The sequence below is a fragment of the Trifolium pratense genome, linkage group LG5, assembly GCF_020283565.1.
Source record: "Trifolium pratense cultivar HEN17-A07 linkage group LG5, ARS_RC_1.1, whole genome shotgun sequence".
NCBI classification, from domain to species: domain Eukaryota; kingdom Viridiplantae; phylum Streptophyta; class Magnoliopsida; order Fabales; family Fabaceae; genus Trifolium; species Trifolium pratense.
Window position 1 is genome coordinate 9763626 of NC_060063.1, and position 22213 is coordinate 9785838.

The window sequence follows — 22213 nt, forward strand, 5'->3', positions numbered from 1 at the left end:
CAATCCAAAATATCTTAAGTGAAAGTCAATTGATCAATTATTCCTAGATCGATGATTCATTCCTATTTTCATAGTAAAACAAATAATTGAAATCATCATACAATTGGCCAAATCATATAAAGCATTAAGCATAAGGAATAATCAATAGAAACTAACTTCGTAATTCATTCATCATATCAAATGACAATCACATTTTTCAAGATTAAAAGTAATTAGAATCCCCTAAAGATCAATCATAAAGATTTAGCCAAACATGTTTAAATAAGAAATTACATTAACATGAGTGAAAGAAATCATCATTACAAGAAGGGATTAGATGTGTTTCCACCCTTGAATCCTTGCTTGAATGCCTCTTTGATCCTCTGAAATAGCCGTCAAAAATCAGTTCTCGATCCAATATTTCGTATCCCTAAAATGAGAAACTGTTTTCAATTTATAGTGCAGAATTCGTGCCAAGCCAGGCTTGGCTCTGCCCAAGCTGGGCGCAGAAGGCAGAAGCTAGGCAATTTTTCATCTTTTCTTGTTATCATGCTATCTCATATTTCATGCAATTTCTTCTTATTTAATTGCTAAAAACATGGTATAAACCTACTTGTTTGCTTGCATTTGCTAAAAAAAACATAGTAATGACATGAAGTCATCACTGCTTATCCTACACTCTTACCATATCTCAATCAATTCACTATTCCATTAGAAGATAAAGAGGACAAATTGATATGGATCCATAATGCTCATGGCGAGCTCACCCTCAAAGATGCATACTCCTTTTTCACAACTTCAGGTCAAAAAGTTAGCTGGGCAAAATCTCTTTGGAACATAGCTATTCCTCCTTCCAAGTCTTTTATGGTTTGGAGATTATTCCATCATAAGATGCCTACAGATGAAATTCTTGCTGTTAGAGGAATACAGCTGCCTTCTATGTGTTGTTTGTGCAACAAGGATTCTGAAACTACCAACCATCTGTTTCTCGAATGTCAGTTTTCTCTTGCTTTATGGAATTGGTTGGCTGCTATTATTAATCATAGAATTGATGTCTCCTCTTTATCAACTCTATGGCAGGTCACAAGTGGTAATTGGAACCCTCAATGCAAAATCACAATTACTGCTGTTGTTATTTATATATTGAACTACATTTGGCTTAGTAGAAACAATTTGAGATTCAAAAATATCAAGCCAAATTTCAATTCAATTACCTCTTTGATAATTGCCAATGTTTCATTAGTTGGTAATTGCTCTAGATTGACTGCTGGTTCTTCTATTACTGATTTTGAAATTTTGAAGTTTTTTAAGATTGAAATTCATCAATCTAGACCTGCTAAAATTGTTGAAGTTTTGTGGTCTCCTCCACTAAATGGATGGTACAAATGCAATACTGACGGAACTTCAATGGGAAATCCAGGGCCAGCTGCTTGTGCTGGAGTTTTTCGAAATTACAAGGGTGAGTTTCTTGGTTGTTTTGCAAAAAATCTTGGAATAGCTAATGCTTTATTTGCTGAAATCATGGGAGTTATTATAGCTATTGAATGTGCTTTTGAGAAAAATTGGAAGCAGCTTTGGTTAGAATGTGATTCTAAGTTAGTTGTTTTAGCCTTCAAATCCCCTCATGTAATTCCTTGGCAATTAAAGAATCGTTGGCTGAATTGCATCACAAAGATAAAAAATATGAGTTTTTGTATCTCTCATATTTATAGGGAAGGGAACCACTGTGCTGATAAACTTGCCTCTTTTGGTCTTGCTTTGAACGATTATGCTTGGTGGAATATTTCTCCTATCATCATTAGAGAGGATCTTGATAGAAATAGGCTCGGCCTCCCGTTTTTTAGAATATGTTAATGTTGTTTGAGGGTTTGGTTTGGTCCCCCCTCTTTGTACTCCACTTTTCTTTTCTATAATTTATTTTGAGTTTAAAAAAAAAAAAAATGGACGTAAGGGACAATCTTCTTTTTTTTTTTTTTTTTTTTTTTTAACTGTGCTTACATCATAGACATTAATATAAGGCTATGCTTTTTTTTCATTCAATTGATTTCATTTCTACTTTTCTATTTAATTTTTTACATCTTATTTCAGACCTAATTTCAAAATCGTTGCAAAAGATAAAAGTAAATGTCAGTGAGAAAAGAAAGATGGAAAATCATATTCACATTTTTTGAAAAGCATAAATGGTTTGTCATGCATCAGGGGCTTCACACCTACAACGAGTATATGCTATAACATTGAAGGAAAAATCACACACAAAAGATATTTTTCCACTCTTTCTATTTTTCCAGTAATTACATCTTAATTTTTCCAAAAGATAAAAACCTCATTTTTCAATTTTGATGATTGATGTCATTGTATCTTAGCATTAATTGTCTCTTTTGTACTTCCATTTTTTAACGAAACTTATTGTACGCTTTACAATCTCATTTTTCTTTTTGGCATCTATTCAAGGTTGACGAGGAGAGAAGACACTTCACACCATCAACAAAAAAAAAATAGATATAGAAAAGAAGGGGAAAGAGTGGGAGAAGACTATAGCAAGGAAAAAAGTATGAAAACAGAAGGTCATCCTTACGAAAGGCACACAAAATTATTAAAGAAGAAGTAGAAGATTAGAGAGGAGTTTGATTATTGTTTTAAGTCAAAAATCTATTTTTTATCTTCACAAAGATATGTATGATCATGAAATCAACAATTAACAAACATATAGTTTGTCTTATTTTTAACTATGGATGTATATCTCTCTCTATAAAGACTTATCTTGACCGGAACATTGATAGTTATGAAAATGGATTGTCATTTTATGTTCAAAGTTTTTTTTTTCTATTGACAACCATCATGAACTTTCATTCTTATGTTCTACACATCGAATGGAGTCTTTTTGAAAATACTTTTTAAATATAAGATCACATTTTTTCAAATATAAGATCACATATTAACATATATTGGTAACAAGTTGTTTCTTTACCTATTATGTCAATCAATTCACATAAAATACAACTTTTATTTAAATGAAAACTAAAAGTACGCAAAAATTGAATTGAATAAAAATTAAATTCTTAGTAAAATATTTACGGTTTATATATGATAGCAAAATAAAAAACGCGGACCACACAAACGGGCACAAAACTTGCCCGTTTGACCGCTAGATGCCAAAAGAAGCGGATACGTTCCGTGCCCGTTTGTGTGATCCACTTTTTCTATTGCGCTAACATGTACTTTAATTTTATTTCTTATTATTTTTTTCAATCCAGCGGCCGTCTGTGTATTCCGTTTTTTCTATTCTGCTAAGTTGTATAAAAATATTATATTATAGATTTTTCATATATATATAAATAGTTGGTTTTTGAAAAACAACAAATTCAGTCACATTAAAAATGACAGACATTGTCAAACACTCTGTTCCATGATTTTGTTTTTTAAGTCTTTTTTTATTTTTTATTTATGGTGCTGGATTTTTTTGTCTTATTTTTACTACAATGTGTGTTTTTTTAAAGTTTTTTTTTTTTGTTTTCACACATAATAGTCAAATATATACACGTTAGTGCAATAACAAAATAAAAAGAGCGGAATCGTGCCCGTCTGCACGCTAGTATATATAATTTAGATTTCAATTGTATTTTCACCTATCGCTCATCGTACGTTTCGTATCTCGATCAATTAATCAATACGATAACATTAAGATTTGATAGTGTATGTGACTGTAAACGTAGCCCTTTCTCTAGTAACTAGCATTCACCGATGAATTTATTTCATATTCTTTAAGTAAAAAGTCTATGCATAGAACTTTCTAATAAAATAATCAATTTCAAAGTTTTACATCGAAAAAACATTAAGCATTGAAATAAATCATCAACATAATGAAATAGAGATTATATATAATCAGTCAAATTAAGAGTTTATAAGAAAATTATAGTTATGCATGATTTGTCCTCTCTCCCTTATCACTATATCTGCCTCCAATTAGTCGTCTTGTTCCCTCTTATAGTGTTATGGTGATGAGAGAAACGAAATGGATCCTCAACTTCTGTTCTGAATGTGTTTAAATAATATTTAGAAAAGTGCAATTTTACTACCTATAAGTTGTTTTCTCATAAACAATCATAAAAAACCTATAATAATATATTAATAATACATAAAAGCTTTTTTATATGTATAAGTTGTTTTGCATAATTTAAAAAATAAGTCAATCCACACCGGCCCTTAGTCAATATGATTTTCAAGGATGAAAGAGTACAAATCAATTTTTTTCATTATTAAATTTTACTAACATGATTTTATATTAACTGAAATTATTTTTCTATGCTAATATTTATTGAATTTAATATGTGTAAAATTATTTTACACATGCGTTTAATAATTGTTGTCACGTTATTTAATGAATATGACATGTCATGTGTTTTAAAATCCATTACATGATGTGTCAATAAATAAGGGTATAGTATAAATGAAATTAAACATTTAAAACATTTGAAAATTGGTCAATTTTTTTTAGAAATATAACTAATTATTTTTCAAAATCTTTCTTATAAAAAGGAACAGAGGAGTTTTTCAATTTCTAAGAACGACTATAAATTTAAACCCACTTCCAATGAACGGAAACTATTCTTCAAAAATATAACGGCCGTAAAATCAATTGATGATTCAACTATTCCTTTTTATGCATTAAAATTAATACCGTATGATGATATTTTTAAAGATAAGAATGAAGATTCACTCTTAGTTGGTATAATATTTTAAGCAGTTAATTTGTATATCTATATTGTCTATTAATTGTTATACTTTTTATTCTGACCGTTTTCTCCATTATATATATATATATATATATATATATATATATATATATATATATATATATATATATATATATATATATATATATATATATATATATATATATATCTATTTTCCATTAAAAAAAATTGTTATACTTTTTATTTTTGCATTGAATATTCATCGCTTATTATATTTATTTTTAAGATATATTATTGTAATTGTAAATTTAAATAATTTTAATCCAATATACTTATAACGTCGAGACTCTAAACTTATTTTTATAAACGAATATTTTATTGTATAAATTATTTTCAGAATTTATGTCCGAAATTATCACTTAAATTTCATGAAAATGCATACAAAATATTTTTTAAAAAAATGAATATTGGACCGTGTATCTATTTTAATAAATTTGTTTCTTATAAAATAAATTATTAGTAAGATATACATTATCTTATTGAAAAATTGTATATATTTACTCAACAATCAATGAAAATAAGCGTAATTTTGTATGAGATATCCACAAACTTATACTTTTTAATTAAATTTTACTTCGCACGCATATCTATTTATGTGGGATTTATTTTCATTGATTGATGGAAAAAAATCCTCAATTTTACAAAAAATAATTTGAAAAATTTGAATTCTTCGGTACATATCTTATTTGGATATGTACTTATTGTTAGGGTGCTCAAATCCAAAACAAGCCAAATAAAAAATGCAAACCGAACAAAAAAAACCGAAAATCGCAAAAAATAAAATATTTTTGGATGTGTTTGGATGTCCTTTTGTGAAAACCGCTAGATCGGATTGGATTGATTTTTCAAAACCGATCCAAACCAAACTAAACCACATACATATATTTTAATACTTTTTTATTTTTTATTTAGTAAGAATACATATATATATTGCATTAAACTATTTTCTTTTCATTTTAAATTTTGTCAATATATTGATTTGTTTAATTTAATCTATTTTTTACTTTTTGTTTAAATTTTGTCACTCCATAATATTAATTTTTAATATATTATATATTATATTTTACTTCAAACTTAATATCTATTTCGTCAAGAAGTTAAACTATTATTTTATAGTGTTTTATATGATAAAAAAAGTTACAATTTATAATTTGGATATTAAAAAACCGATAAAGTAAACCGCATAAAATTGGATCGGATAGTATTTTTTTATTTGTGATCCAAAACCGAACTGAACCACGAATAAATATATTTTGGATCTGATAAGTTTTTGTCTCAAAATTGATCCAAATTGAATCACGAGCACCCATACTTGTTTTACACTGTTGGAGTGGATAATTTTAATAGGTTCACAAATAATGTTTATTAATTTTTAACACTATTAAAATCTTTCACTTTAACGGTATACCGATACATATTAAAATAAAATGAATAGCAAATTCTTCATTAAAAAAAAAACTATGAAATTCATAGTTAATTATAAACTTGCATGATATTTACTATATGGCCACCGTCCGTGTGTAAGGCGTGTAGTTAACAGTGCCGGTTGTAAAATTCATGTTACGTTCCAAGGTTTATGCAAATAATAAATTGTTTGACAAATTCAACTTTATTTGAAATGAAGCTATTATGCATGGTAATTTAACCTTTCGTAATGCACAAGAATACTTGGAAAAACGTTTAATAAATAAAACATCGAAATTTTTAAGAAAATCATGACCATTTTCATAATAATGCTTTTACTTGGAAACTCCTATAGGGCTAGCTATATATGATTTCTATATATAAGCTCCTTCATAGCTTCTTCGATACTCATTCCACCATTGATAGATATCTTTCATTCAAAACTTGAATTTTATAAGCTATTTGCTGAATTGCACCATGAGTTCTAACAATCCAAACATTCAAAAAATTCTTTGTCCAACCACTAGGCCATCCTCATCCTCCTCCTCCTCCACCTCGACCGGGACTAAACTTCCAACTATGGGGCAGATCTTTGGAAGGAGAAAGTAGACAATGTTTTCACCAATGGGTTACTATAAAGATGTGTTATTCATTTCACCATATATATATATATATATATATATATATATATATATATATATATATATATATATATATATATATATATATATATATATATATATATATATATATATATATATATATATATATATATGTTTTCTTTTATTCTTTGATTTCAATTTGTTGTTTTTATATGTTTATTCTTTTGAATTGGAAGTTATAGAAAAGTTAAAGCTTAATTAGTAGTGTTTTTATTTAAAAGTACATTTTCTCAATTGAATTTGAATCTCTTTTTGTAATTGTGCCCTATATCATATAATGTTGTAAGATCACTACTATTCATTCATGGATCTAATTGTGCTCTATAATGTTGTTTTTTCTTTTTGTAATTTGAATCTATTTTTTTCATGGATCCAATGACTTGGGTGCAAAAATCGAGCACTTGTGAAACTTAAGAGGTTAAATTCGAGCAATTGAAATTTGGAGGGACAAAATCAAGCAATTGTGAAACATGAGGGGTTAAAACGACATTTAAACCTAATATAAATAAAAAGAGAAAAAAATATGTACATGGAAGACTAGACTTTTACCCCAAAAGTAACCAAAATAAAAGTAGTACAAAAATACCATCCCTACAAAAGGAAACTACAAAGAACTTTAGCTTCATGTTTGCCAATGCTCCTCCCATTTTATAGGGACATGTGAGATGTGACATCCTAGACCGAGTATTATATGACTGCCCAACACTTCTAGCCAATCTTTTGGTTTTCTTCTTCTTTTAGTAAGGAAAGGGGTGAAAAGATTCTCTTCTTAATTTCACCATATTTGCCCAAACTTGTTTGAGCACTTGAAGATCCGCTTTGACCACCTCACCAAAATTATCGGCCGACACTATCACAACTTGTTGCGTGTATCAGATATAGCTTTGGCACGATCTTTAACATTCTTTTCTTTTGTTTTTCTTCTTCTTTTAGTATTATATGTCCTCAATTACGGCAACTTGTGTGTGGATGTCAACATTCACTATTTCATCTGAACATCTTGTGGTTGTCCTCAATTACAACTTCTGTAATGATTCATTTTCTACTAAAATTGGGTCATCAATATGAATATCTCCCTGCACAATGTCATCTATAACATTCTTTGGTGTCATACTAAAAGATGTTAATTGCTTGTCATTTTCGCATGGTGGACAACAACAACAATATCATCAACCTGAATAATAGCCGTTTCTTTCTCATCAGAGTGATGGTCTAAGTTTCTACATCAAGCTCCTTATATTGTTTCATCCCCAATTTTTTTTGTTCTATCCTTCAATTCGGTTTGTTGTAGTTTTTCCTCACAAACCACCAAAATAGCCGTGTCAACTACTCTATTATCGGGATCCTGAGAAGTGTTAGGAAAGTCAACCATCTTTGCCACATATTGCATAGAAGATTTAGTTGTTGTCCACTTTGTTTTCATAATAGCTTTGACACAATCAACATTCTTTTCTTGTGTTGGTTTCAACCATTTATGAGGCTTGAACATTATGCCATATAAATTCCACAGTGCATACAAAATCTAGGCAATGTAATATGTTCATAATCAACTTCAAGGTTGAAACTATACCCGTCTCTTTCCACCAAAATCGCATCAAAGATTCGACGGGACAAATAAATATCTACCAAAATGTGCGCATAATGACCAAAATCACGATTTTTAGTAGCTTCATCCAACGAAAGGGAATACCAAGTGCACTAGCTCTTGGAACAAAGTTCACATTGGTGTGTGAATTGAAAATAAAATTGAGTCCCATATCGGGTACTGGAACCAACTAGTGTGTTGTAGCATACTAGTGTGTATTTTGAGGAAATAAATAAAATTAAGTCTCACATTTATTTATTTAATTGTGACTTATTTTCCCTAATTTTGTAACTGCTAATTTATGGGAGAATAACTCCAATTGATTGCTTCACTAAGAAAATATATATGCATATATGTATATACATCTCAGCCTAAAAAAAGGGAGACACGGCAAGCTTCAAAAATTGATGCATACCATATTTCAATATTAAAAAATCATGAAAACCATTTATCCTTAGTCAATGGTTGAACATAGGTTGGAGCAATTATAATTTGTACAATCAAGTTGTAGATACATGGTCAAGTGACTACACGATTATGTGATAAACATTTTAATATTTTGTTTAATTGATTTTGGAGCCATGTTCATCCAAAGAGTTAAAGCTAGTTGCTAGCGGTGATGGCAGACTTCAAGGTATGCTAGTTATATTTTGTTTTTCAAACAAACAATGGATGATCACTATTAGGGACCGAACTCTAGTATTATTGTTGGGTCTAATTTTTGGGAGTATTATATTATGAATTTACATTTTAGAACTTAATGCTGAATATGGACCTTTTCTAATGTTGAATTTAATCTTGATGTCTACATTCAAGCTTGTTCTATTATTTTGCGAGACTTATGATTTTAGCAAAACTTTTCTCTATTTTTTTTAGTTGAAATCATGCTTAAGTACATTGAGTCCATAATAACTAATTGGATATTTCTTATTCATTTTATGACCAATTGTTATTAATCTTTTATTAAACAAGTGGCGTTTGTTGATTTATATCAGCATAAGTTCCTTAAGGATACTAATAGTTATATTAGTATTAATTTATCTTAAGAGTGATCAAATCACTAGTTCCTTCAAATAAAGAATGGTTTTATTACCATTATCCCTTTGATTTGAGAATGGTCTTAGTACCATATTGGAATGACCTCAGTGTCATTATATTGATTGATATTGTAGTAACATCAATACATGTGGTATTGTAGTACCACATGTGGTATCGTAGTACCGTTGATTCATAGATTGAGGTTGTAGCATCAATCTGAGTGATATTGTAGTATCACTGAATCACCGATGAAACATAGAATGATGTCGTAGCATCAATTCGAGTGGTATTGTAGTACCATTCAAGAAGGTGTATTCTTTGACCGATTTCTACCGTGCAGTAGCATATCGGTATACAGTTGTAACTGGGCTGTTTTATCCTGGGGACGGCGTGGTTGATAGTCTGCTTGCACAATTTTGGGCAGTGCCACGAAACGTCTTAAAGAGAGCGACCTAGTCCGCGACTCAACCCAGTAAACTCTTCGGTGGCTATAAAAATTATTTTTTTAACTATTTTTTAAATCCGAATACAACAATTTTAAGACGTTTCTTTCTGCCATGACTACCGAAGAAATTACTGGTTCATATTATTATGTCGCTGACTATGGCAAACCATTTTGGTTTAAAGGGAATCACTTCGAACATTAGCAACAAAATAAATCATATTTTTAGAACAATAAAAGAGTTGCTAACGTGTTGAAGGATTATATTTCAATTGTATTTGAAATAATTGAACAAGTTTAAAAATGATAAAAAGTCTAAAGAAGATGCACTTGAAAGTCTGATAACTTGTCTTCTTTTGAAAGAAAAAGTTGTAAAGCAAGATCAGAAAAATAACGAAGGGCTTGTTGTCTCGAACAACAACACTAGAAACAGAAAAAGATACTCATCACTTTTGTTGATGAATGTTGAGATTATTTTTCATAAATCTTATGGAAAATAAAAGTGATAAATGATGTTCTTGACATGTTTCAATTCTTTGGAATTGAAATTGAAAATTAGTTCAATAAGAAAGTCAAGTAACTTCATTTTGTTATAAGGCACAAAATATGATTCCCACATTTTTTAATGAGAATGAAATTATACATGAAACAACTACAACTTACTCTTTTGAGTTGAACGGTAAAGAAAAATAAAATAAAAATAAAGAACCTTTTGCCGAGCTAGTTGTTACAGTCATGTTTAATTTCGGCATTGCGTCTCATTAGTGGGGGAATTCAATTAATTGATTGTTTTGTGCTAAATAGAGTGCCTAAGTGCAAGAACAAAATTCACTTGTGAAATTTTGTAGAAAAGACAATTTAACTTGTCTTATTTTTTTGAACTTGGAGTAATTTGATGTAGGTTCAAATTCTCAACTCCAAGAGAGTTTAACTCACTAGTAGAGCCTACGAATGTGTATTTGTTGATACACAATTAACATCAAAGCTTATAGGTTGTTGCCTAAATGCTAAAATGGTCATAGAATCAAAAAATGATTTCTATGAAAATGAATTTCTCTTTAAAATTGAGAAATAGTGGGGGCTCTAGTGGGGGCATTGTACCTGGTCACATTCCAGTGATCAGAAGTTGTAATGAGAACATCGAACAAGATGTAATAGAACCTCGAAGAGGTAAGATAGCAAAAGTTGCTAAAAAGTATGAACCTGATTACATGGTTTATAGATTAGAAAAGGATCCAACGAACCTCCAAGAAACTGTCTTTCTTGGATGCTGATTTATGGTTGTAGCCGTAAATGATGAGATAGATTCTCTATGTTGATTTATGGTGGTAGCCGTAAATAATGAGATGAATTATCTAATGTCTAATAAGACTTGACATTTAGTAGACTTGCCTCATGAGTACAAATTGAATGATTATAAATAAATTTTAGAAATGAAAACAAATATATATCTTTTCAACATGTTTTCTCCAATTACAAGAATAATATCCATAAGGCCAAATGGATGTTATAATTACTTTTTTAAATAGTGAATTGGAAGAAGAATTTTTTATGGAACAACCTAAATATTTTTTTTAACTCATGGGCATGAAAACTAAAGTCGATAAGTTGGATAAGACTTTGTAGAGTCTTAAATAAGCCATATGAAATGACATGAAAAGTTTGACAATTTGATGATTGTCAAATGAATTTCGAAGTAAATGTAATCTTGGATATTGAGATTATTGATCCATGAATGCAAATTTCGTTAAATCAATCTCACTATGATGAGAAAGTTTTAAAGAAATATATTTACGGAAGCAAATTTGTTTGTGCATACTATACGATCATAGTGTAAAAACTATGGAAGAACACTGGTGAAAGTGTAAGACAATCAGAATATGAAAGCATATATATGTTGCCGCATTTGATATGTCACTGATTGTACTTGACCCGACGTTGCATATGTCGTAGCATTGCATATGTTGTGGTACTGTTGTGCCGGTTTGTTAGTAAACCGAAGAACTAGCATTGGTATGCTATTGAGAGATTCATGAGATAAAAATGACCATGAATCTCATATCATATTATTATTAGAGATTTTCTGATATTCTTGAAGGATACAATGATGTAGATCGGAATACATTATTATATGATTCCAAAACAATTAGTGACTATATATTTGGAATATATAGTAGAGAAATTGCATCTTGGAAATCAGAGAAACATACTATATTGGCTTAATACAATATGAAGTCTGAAATGATACCATTAGCCACAGCTAGTGAAGAAGCAAGTTGATTGCTTGCAATTTTAGATTCCTTTATGGAATAATCTATGTCAGATGTGTTGATCCGTTGCGATAGTACCGCGGCTATTGCATAAATTGAGAACCATTATTATAATGGTAAAAGACGTCGAATAAAAAGAAAGCACAACACAGTGAGATAGTTAGTCTCTAAAGGTGTTGTAAGAATGGGTCATGTACACACTGATGAAATTTTTAGCAGATCCTTTGACGAAAGGAATAGCTAAAGTGGAAGTCCATAATATATCTGGAAAGATGGGACTAATGCCTAAATGAATTTCTCATGATGGAAACCCAACCTAAATGACTGGAGATCCCAAGAAATAGGTTCAATGGGTAATAACAAGTTGTGAGGAGTTAAAGATGATCATGCAAGTAAAAATAAGAAAAGCATGATTCCTGAAAGCGAAAGGATGAGATAATAAAACTCTTAATGAGATCTATACTCTGTATGAGTGGAGTACCGAGCTTCAGGAGTACTCTTGATAGACTCACCTATATGAATGTGGAACTGAGGCCGGTTCCTATGGAATTTAGAGGCGAATTCCTAGAGCGTTCATGAAACTGGGATACACGTGCAGGGCCATTAAAGCACGGGCTATAAAGATACACCTTAAGAAAAGGTTGTGTGCGAGTTTGAGAAAAATCCGAGATAGAGTTCAAGACAAGTGTCACTCTTACTAAATCGGGCTCTTACTTGCTATGTAAAGGTTCAAGTCATAGACACCTTTGCTTATGCACAATCTTTTAGAAGTGTCCTACGATATATGGGAATTTTCTTTTAAATTCAAGTGGGGGATTGTTGGAACAAAGTTCACATTGGTGTGTGAATTGAAAATAAAATTGAGTCCCATATCGGGTACTGGAACCAACTAGTGTGTTGTAGCATACTAGTGTGTATTTTGAGGAAATAAATAAAATTAAGTCTCACATTTATTTATTTAATTGTGACTTATTTTCCCTAATTTTGTAACTGCTAATTTATGGGAGAATAACTCCAATTGATTGCTTCACTAAGAAAATATATATGCATATATGTATATACATCTCAGCCTAAAAAAAGGGAGACACGGCAAGCTTCAAAAATTGATGCATACCATATTTCAATATTAAAAAATCATGAAAACCATTTATCCTTAGTCAATGGTTGAACATAGGTTGGAGCAATTATAATTTGTACAATCAAGTTGTAGATACATGGTCAAGTGACTACACGATTATGTGATAAACATTTTAATATTTTGTTTAATTGATTTTGGAGCCATGTTCATCCAAAGAGTTAAAGCTAGTTGCTAGCGGTGATGGCAGACTTCAAGGTATGCTAGTTATATTTTGTTTTTCAAACAAACAATGGATGATCACTATTAGGGACCGAACTCTAGTATTATTGTTGGGTCTAATTTTTGGGAGTATTATATTATGAATTTACATTTTAGAACTTAATGCTGAATATGGACCTTTTCTAATGTTGAATTTAATCTTGATGTCTACATTCAAGCTTGTTCTATTATTTTGCGAGACTTATGATTTTAGCAAAACTTTTCTCTATTTTTTTTAGTTGAAATCATGCTTAAGTACATTGAGTCCATAATAACTAATTGGATATTTCTTATTCATTTTATGACCAATTGTTATTAATCTTTTATTAAACAAGTGGCGTTTGTTGATTTATATCAGCATAAGTTCCTTAAGGATACTAATAGTTATATTAGTATTAATTTATCTTAAGAGTGATCAAATCACTAGTTCCTTCAAATAAAGAATGGTTTTATTACCATTATCCCTTTGATTTGAGAATGGTCTTAGTACCATATTGGAATGACCTCAGTGTCATTATATTGATTGATATTGTAGTAACATCAATACATGTGGTATTGTAGTACCACATGTGGTATCGTAGTACCGTTGATTCATAGATTGAGGTTGTAGCATCAATCTGAGTGATATTGTAGTATCACTGAATCACCGATGAAACATAGAATGATGTCGTAGCATCAATTCGAGTGGTATTGTAGTACCATTCAAGAAGGTGTATTCTTTGACCGATTTCTACCGTGCAGTAGCATATCGGTATACAGTTGTAACTGGGCTGTTTTATCCTGGGGACGGCGTGGTTGATAGTCTGCTTGCACAATTTTGGGCAGTGCCACGAAACGTCTTAAAGAGAGCGACCTAGTCCGCGACTCAACCCAGTAAACTCTTCGGTGGCTATAAAAATTATTTTTTTAACTATTTTTTAAATCCGAATACAACACTAGCTATTTCAAACTACGTCTGGTGATGCCAATATTCTTAGGGAAACTCAATGAGCCTTATCCGAATTTGAGCATGAGTTTGAGGTTGTGTATAATGATTGAAGTCATTGGTCCATTCCTGAAGACCCCAGGTTTATGATTCCCATAGACCATGCTAGATGCTTGTCCTCAAAGTAGGCTAATTTGAGATCAGTGCTGTGAGGAGGAGCCTGTGATGCAACCATATATATACCTGCGTGTTTATGTGATGGATGATGTGAACAAGCACTTGCAAGATCAGTGTTAATAGAGTCCACTAATGCATTCACAATTCCACAAGTCGAGAAATTTTGAAGATGAATTGAAAAACGACGACTTTCTTGCTTGAGATACTAAACAGTGCTCTTGGCTAGGAAAATCCTAGCAGAGCGTGATTTAGTAATTTACTTTTCAACAAATTTTGAGGGTAATAAAAAATAATTATAAATTAATCAGAAAATCAAGTTAAATAATTATATTGATGTTTCCGCATTAATATCTCAAATTTCATTTTTATTTCACCTAAATTTTTTTAGCAAGTTTTAGTTTCTGGATCAAATATTTTATCACGAACTTTTGTCCGTGCTTTTTAACACAACTCATGTGTATCGTTCAAAATTTTGAATTTTCTTCCGCGGTCAAGTTTAGTACATTATAGAAATCTCATTTGAAAAATTTTAATTTTTTTTAGATGCATAAATATGATTTTTTATTTATTATTTTGACGCTTTAAAGTTCACATTTATTCAACGATCTTTTTTCGGACTAGGCCGAAAGCTCATATGCGTTGCGTGCTAGACATTGTCACCGGATCCATATTTAACAAAGCATACAATATGATGACACACCCTGATTACATGTGATTACCACTCTGTAAGGACAGGTGAACCTACACCGCCCTCCCATCAAACAACAAGTATCACAATCATAGGTGGCAGAAAAATATTCTAGGTCTTTACAATCCTAATTATTTCCTTATATAAAGCATGCAAAAAGCTACTTCAGGTATGCAAAAACCCTAAATACCTCTCACCTTCATCTAGATATCGGTTCGGAAAGATTGAGATCTTTTGTAAGAAATTCAAAAAATTTATGAAAAAATATTTTTTTTATAGTATTATAAACATGAATAAAAAAATTTATTAAAAAAATGTGAGAGTACCATGGTAACAAAAATCAGACCGGACCAGAACCGGACCAGCATCCGGTCTATTATCACTTGAAAACCGCTTGGTTAGAGAACCGGAAAATAAACCGGTAGAAAACCGGAAAAACCGCGGTTCACACGATTCTTAGGTTGAATCGGTTTTCTGTACTTTCTTCCAAAAACAGGCAAAAAAAATATTGATCCATTCCTTATTTTTAATACCAAACAGATTAGAAGTAGAAGAAGAAGATGATAAATTGATGTTATATTGTTATTCACTAAGAAAACAATTAAGAAGAAGAAACAAGACAAAGAAATGAAGAAGTGGATGGGATAACTATTAGAATTGAGAACTGACAAAAGTAAAGAATTGAAATTGTTCAGTTCACTTTTTCATGAAGAAATATAGCGGCGGCTACTACCTGTATCAATTTTTAGGATTTTAATGTTACTCCCTCCGTCTCTAATTATAAGCAGTCTTTCAAAGATAAAATTTGTCTCTAAATATAAGTTCATTTTCAATTCCCTAGATACATTTATTATTATTTTTCCAAACATCATCCTACTTTACATTGAAATCCGAAAAGTCAACTACAAATACATATTTTCACCAAGGACAATTTAGTAATTGAAATACTCAAAAAATACACATTTATTACACTACCAAGTTTTCTTGGGTCAAAGAACAAACCACTAAAAACATAACTTTTTTGACCGCAGCTAAATTGTACCCCCAGGGCACTAGTTAAGAATATAAATATGGAAATTTCATCTCGTAAATTGCGCATTCAATGCTTTAATATATAAAAAGTTATTCTCTCCCATCATTAACTTTTTCTTTTGTTTCTTTTTTTAGTATGCTTAACTAGTGCCCCGGGGGCACTGTTTAGCATGACTCATACTAAAATCATAACATTTTTCTTATAAAAAAAAAACATAATTTCTTTAATTTGACTAAAAAGTAAAAATCCTACATTAGGTGAGATTTTTTAAGTCACATGAGCTTTATTTTTTTAGGAAAGCATATAAATTTTTGAAAATTTATTTTATTAATAGTGTGAAATTATCAATCTTGTGTAATTCTTTATTTATTATTATTTTATGTATTATTTTAAAAAAAAATATATATACAATAAAAAATGTATGATTCCGGTTGAACCCCGGTTCGATCTTTAAACCTCGAACCCATGAGTACACCGGTTCAATGACCGGTCCGGTTCTGATTACTCGGAGAGTACATTTAAATTAACTTAAAAACATAAACAAAAAATTGTGATCGAAAATATTTCAGGGTGTGTTTGATCTGCTAAAAAATAAAGGATTGGACCAGACAACTTCAATTGTACTGTGTTTGATTTTAAAACTATTCTTGGTAGTGGACAAGCTAGTGGTCAAGGGACATGACAAAAACTAATATATTTGTCCCCCACTGAACAATGCGACAACTTTTTATCCTCTTCACAAGTTGTCCATCAAATGTCGTACTAACATTTTGCAAATCAAACAGTACCTTATGAGACAAACTTGAAATTTTTGATGTAAACTAAAAACAACATTTAAAATATTTATGAGGAATAAAAATTTATTTAACCCTAAAATATATTTCCGAAATTATCATTGAAATTTCATCAACGTGTTACATTACAACATATTTTCAAAGAAAATTCGTGCCTTGTGCTTTTTTTAATGAAATTTCTTTGCTTATAAAAAATAAATAAATTCAATGTTTTCTTTTTTTTTTTTTGACTTAAAATTCAATGTTAATTACTATGAATTTGCATATACCGATTAAATTGACGATATTGCCACCGTCGGTGGGTAAGCCGTGTAGCAAATATGTTTACGTTCGTAGAATTATACAAATAACATATATGTTTGACTTTCTTCACCTTTGAAGCCAATCTGCATGGAAATTTAACCTAGCGTAATGCACAAGGATAATTAGAAAAACAATTAATAAATAAAAAACATAAATGTTTTTTTTTTTGAGACATCAAAAAAAGAAAAACATAAATGTTTTAGAAAATCGCATTTTCATATAATGCTTTTACGTGGAAACTCTTATGGTTTCTTCAAAACATTATAAATATATCCATTTCATCATGAAGCTTCTTCATTACTCATTCACAATTTGTTTCAATTTTCTCTCATATACAAGCTTGTGCATTATTCATCTCTCTCATTTAAAACTTCAATTTTATAAGCTATTGAATTGCATCATGAGTTCTAATAAACACCCAAGTATTCAAAAAGTTCTTTGTCCAACCACAAGGCCATCAACAATTACTTCATCATCTTCTAATTCCTCGGGGACTAAACTTCCAAACATGGGGCAGATCTTTGGAATTAGGAGAAAGTAAAAAATGTTTTTACCAATGGGTTACTAAGATGTTGTTATTCATTATACCATATACCTAGTAAAAAATGTATTGGAAGTTATAAATTAAAAAGTTATAGCTTAGTAGTCTTCTTTATTTAAAGGTACCTTTTTGTTAATTGTATTTGAATCTCTTTCTTTAATTGTGCTCTGTATATCATATAATGTCGTAAGATCACTACAATTCATTCATGGAACCAATGAGATCAATTATTATTTTTTCTTTGGAAAAATACATTCACATGTCCTTTAAGTTTTTTAAATAATAAATAGATCATTTAAGTTTTTAATTTATAACATCCAGATTCTAACCGTTATCATTTGTTACTTAAAAAATAGGACTAGATGTTACAAACTTACAAACTTAAAAGATATATTTGTTACTTAAAAAACCTAAATGACATATCTGTTACAAACGTAAAACCAAATGACATGGTTGTTATTTAAAAAACTTAAATATCTAGCTAAATTCTAATATGGATCAATCATGAATAACATTATAATGAATACGAATTTTACAAAATCCACCGTTGGATTCAAAGTTTATATCATATAGATCATCCATAGAAAAATTTAGAAAAATTGAAAATCATTTGATATGTTATTAAGACACATCAAAATTAACGATTTATTAAATAACGTAAAAAATAGCAGCGATTCTACCGCCTAGGGAGTCGGAGGGAGTAAATGTAGCTTCTCTGTCGCGAGCATGTATAATAATATATGTGTGGATTTTGGTATTGGAGGAATAAGGAGGCTCATGATGTTGATTTTGTTAGACCAAACTTTCCAATACAGCAGGTGATGAAACTGCTTAACGAGTATGATCATGCCTCAAAGAATAACATGATCACGGTGGAAAGGTCAAGTACTATGGCATTGATAGGTTGGAGTCCACCTCAGACAAATTATATAAAATTGAACACATATGGTGCATTTAAAGATCAGCACACGGCTGGTTGTGGAGGAGTGATTCGAGGTTGCGACGGCGAATGGTTGGGTGGATATGTCAAAGGTCTTGGTTTATGTAGTGGTTTTGTGGCCAAGCTTTGGGACGTGCTAGAAGGACTGAAGTATGTTTGGCGGTTGGGAATTAGGAAAGTGGAATTGCATATTGATTCAAAAGCAGTGGTCCGAGTAGTCAGAGAAAGACGGTTACAGAGTTCGGCAGGTGTCGCCTTAGTAAAACAAATATGGCGCATGTTGGACTTGGATTGGTGTGTTGAGATTTCACACTCATATAGGGAGACAAACAAGTGTGCCGATGCCTTGTCCAATCTAGGATGTACTCTAGATCATGAGATATTAGTTTTTGATGATTGTCCATCATATTAGAGATATTTACCATGCTGATAGATTAGGAGTTACCACTCCTAGAATGATATTCGTGCAATCCTCTTTGTTTCTAGGCTTGTGCCATCATGATTACCAAAAAAAAAACTTTAATTAAACAAAATTTTAATCATTTTTATCAAGAAATCAACACCTACAATGTCAATTTCCAAAAGCGTGATATAAGCTGAATTAATTGGATAAAGGAAACACGACTTTTTTTTTTGTTATTAAAAATGATATTTTTTTTTAAAGACTATTTTATTTCCGGAGAGTGCAACAAAATATTTTGAAATTTGTCAAAAAGAAAATAATATTTTCTTAGAGTAATTGGATTTACAATTTTAAAAAAGTCAATTCTAGGTTTTTGGGAAAAAAAAAAAAGTTAATTATAAATTGAAAAATACTTATAAATTTGCACATACCATATATTAGCCCATATTGCTACCGTAACCCATTAAAGCGTGTAGGAACCGTGGGATTGTAAAATTCATTGTTAGGTTCTTAACATAATATAGGCAATACACAATAACATCAACCACCATTTTTCAATTCTTTGACCGTTTCTCTTCTTTATTTTTCGAATGGGAAATTTAATATTTCTTGGTGATCAAGGATAATGAGAAAAATATTTAAAAAATAAAATAGAAATTTTGTAGAAATTTACCATTTGCTTTTGCTTTTAGAATTCACATTGCTAGTTATAGTTTTAGTCTCTTCAAACATTATAAATACCACATCGTTAATCTTCTTCAATACTCATAATTTCCAAAAAATATATTTGTGTTAATTTTCTCTCATAAACAAACTTGTTTCACTCTTATTTCAAAAATTCAAATATAGCTATTGTTGCTGAATTGCACCATGAGTTCTAAAAACCCTAGCATTCAGAAAGTTCTTTTTCCAACAACTAGGCCATCACCAACATCATCATCCTCTCAATCCACTGCTGGTACTAAACTTCCAACCATGGGGCAGATCTTTGGAAGGAGAAACTAAACAATATATTCACCATACTTATATGATTGTTATACATATGGATCATGATTCTCTGCAGTCATTTGACGCATTAATGCAGTTAAAGACAATTATGGTTGTTGGATCGTAACTTAGACATTTTAGATTTCAAAATCGGTATTTTTTATTTTTAAAATGTCAAATAGTATACGATCCAACGACTCCGGTTGTCCTAAATGAATGAATGTGTCAAATTTTAATTGCAGATAATCTGATTTGTATATCTATATATTTTCTTTTATTCTTTGATTCCAATTTGTTTGTGTTTACGTTGGAATTTGGTAAATAACCGCTAGTTTAAGTGTTTAAACTCGCGAGATCAACTAGTAAATCTCAGGACAATTTTGTGTTTATTCGTTGTAAGAAAACTGTTTGAATGTTCGTTTTAATAAGGAAACAAACACTTAGGAATTAAAATGTTTTAAAGCATACAAGAGAAACTAATTCGAATCGCCTCGAAGTAGCAGTTTCTCAAGCAAGTATCTGAATTTAAACTTGGAAAAGATTACTGGAAAACAAATTGCACTAAATGAAAAACAATTACAAATAAAGATGGTTCACAAAACATACATTTCTCTTCTGAATTCCGTTCGTTCGATCGCTGAGTACTTAGAATTTTAGAGAGAGTGTTTGTATAAAATTTTGTGACCTTTGTTCTGAATGAAAAACTACTATAAATACTACTACAAAGTGGTAACTGTTTCTCGATCATCTGGACGCTCTTCCATTTGCCACGTCGACCACGTTCTCCACTTTCGTCTTTCATTCCTTCAGCGCGCGCCAAGACCTCTTGGGCCGTTCGTTGTTCCTTCTTTGGGCTTGGCCCAACTCTCCATCGGTTCGATTTCTCGCTTTCGATAGCTTCCTGGCAAAACCAAAATTGGACGCGTTATCCATATCTCTCGAAGCGCTTTTTGGCTTCGACCTAGCTGGCTTTCGACGCCACCTTTGAAAGTTTTATTTTGACAATATCACCTCCAAATAAATATTGGACCCACCAATTATATTTAATTGATAAATACCAAATTTATATCCAACAAATTGCCCCACAAAAAAGCCATTTTCGACTGTGTCTATCGAAAGAGGAAGTGGCGTTTTTGAAGGTACTAATGGATAACTTTCTTTTCCATTTATCTCTCCTATCGGCTATACCTGTTGGATTTTCTATGTATTTAACAATGGGTTGTCTCCAATCCTTGTCAGCCAAGTTGTCAATCACGAAGACTTCAGTCATTACTTCATCAAAGTGTGCATCAGCCATTTCGGACTCCCTTTTGACATTTAGCTCATTTGCCCCCAGCTGATGGGGTATTACCTCACATGAGATTAGTTTTTCTTTAATTTCAACTATCTCATCTAATTTTTTCCCTGTTACCTTATAACCAGAAGCAATTTGGGCTAAGTCATTTGCTTCTTGGTTTTCGATCCGAGGTACGTGTTGAATGTCACACGAATCAAATCGTTTTAGTAACGAGAAGGCAATGACAAAGTATTTCATCAAATGTTCTTGAATGCATTTGTATTCCTTTGCCAATTGTTTTATTACTAATTCAGAATCTCCTCTGATTTTAACATGTTTTGCCCCTAAGTCTAGGATAATCCTTAGACCTGCAATTAAAGCCTCGTACTCGGCTTCATTATTAGAGCATGTTCCATTAATCTTATACTTAAATTTTGTTGGAATCTTTAAAGGAGAAATGATTAAGATTCCAATTCCTGTACCATGTTTGTGTTTCGAGCCATCAAAGTACAACATCCAAGGTTCATGTTCTACATATGTTATTGGGGTCTCAGCCACCGAGTGTTCAACAAGAAAGTCAGCCACTACTTGACCTTTTACAGCCCTCAGGGGTTGGTAAGTCAATGAATATTCAGTTAAAGCTAAAGCCCATTTCCCAATTCGACTATGCAAAATT

At 30.9% G+C, this 22213-nt stretch overlaps 1 protein-coding gene across 1 annotated transcript; it reads left to right on the forward strand.

Annotated features, from left to right (window-relative positions):
- Positions 1 to 650: 650 nt before the first annotated feature.
- Positions 651 to 1891, forward strand: LOC123885218. Its single transcript, XM_045934492.1, has 2 exons — positions 651 to 973; positions 1060 to 1891. The coding sequence occupies exons 1-2, from the start codon at positions 881 to 883 to the stop codon at positions 1831 to 1833; spliced, it is 867 nt and encodes a 288-aa protein (XP_045790448.1). The 5' UTR covers positions 651 to 880; the 3' UTR covers positions 1834 to 1891.
- Positions 1892 to 22213: the final 20322 nt, after the last annotated feature.

Coding starts and splice junctions, on each gene's coding strand:
- LOC123885218 (XM_045934492.1), top strand. CDS start 881: ATGAAATTCTTGCTGTTAGAGGAATACAGCTGCCTTCTATGTGTTGTT. Junction 974..1,059: donor CAACCATCTGTTTCTCGAAT/GTCAGTTTTCTC, acceptor ACTCTATGGCAG/GTCACAAGTGGTAATTGGAA.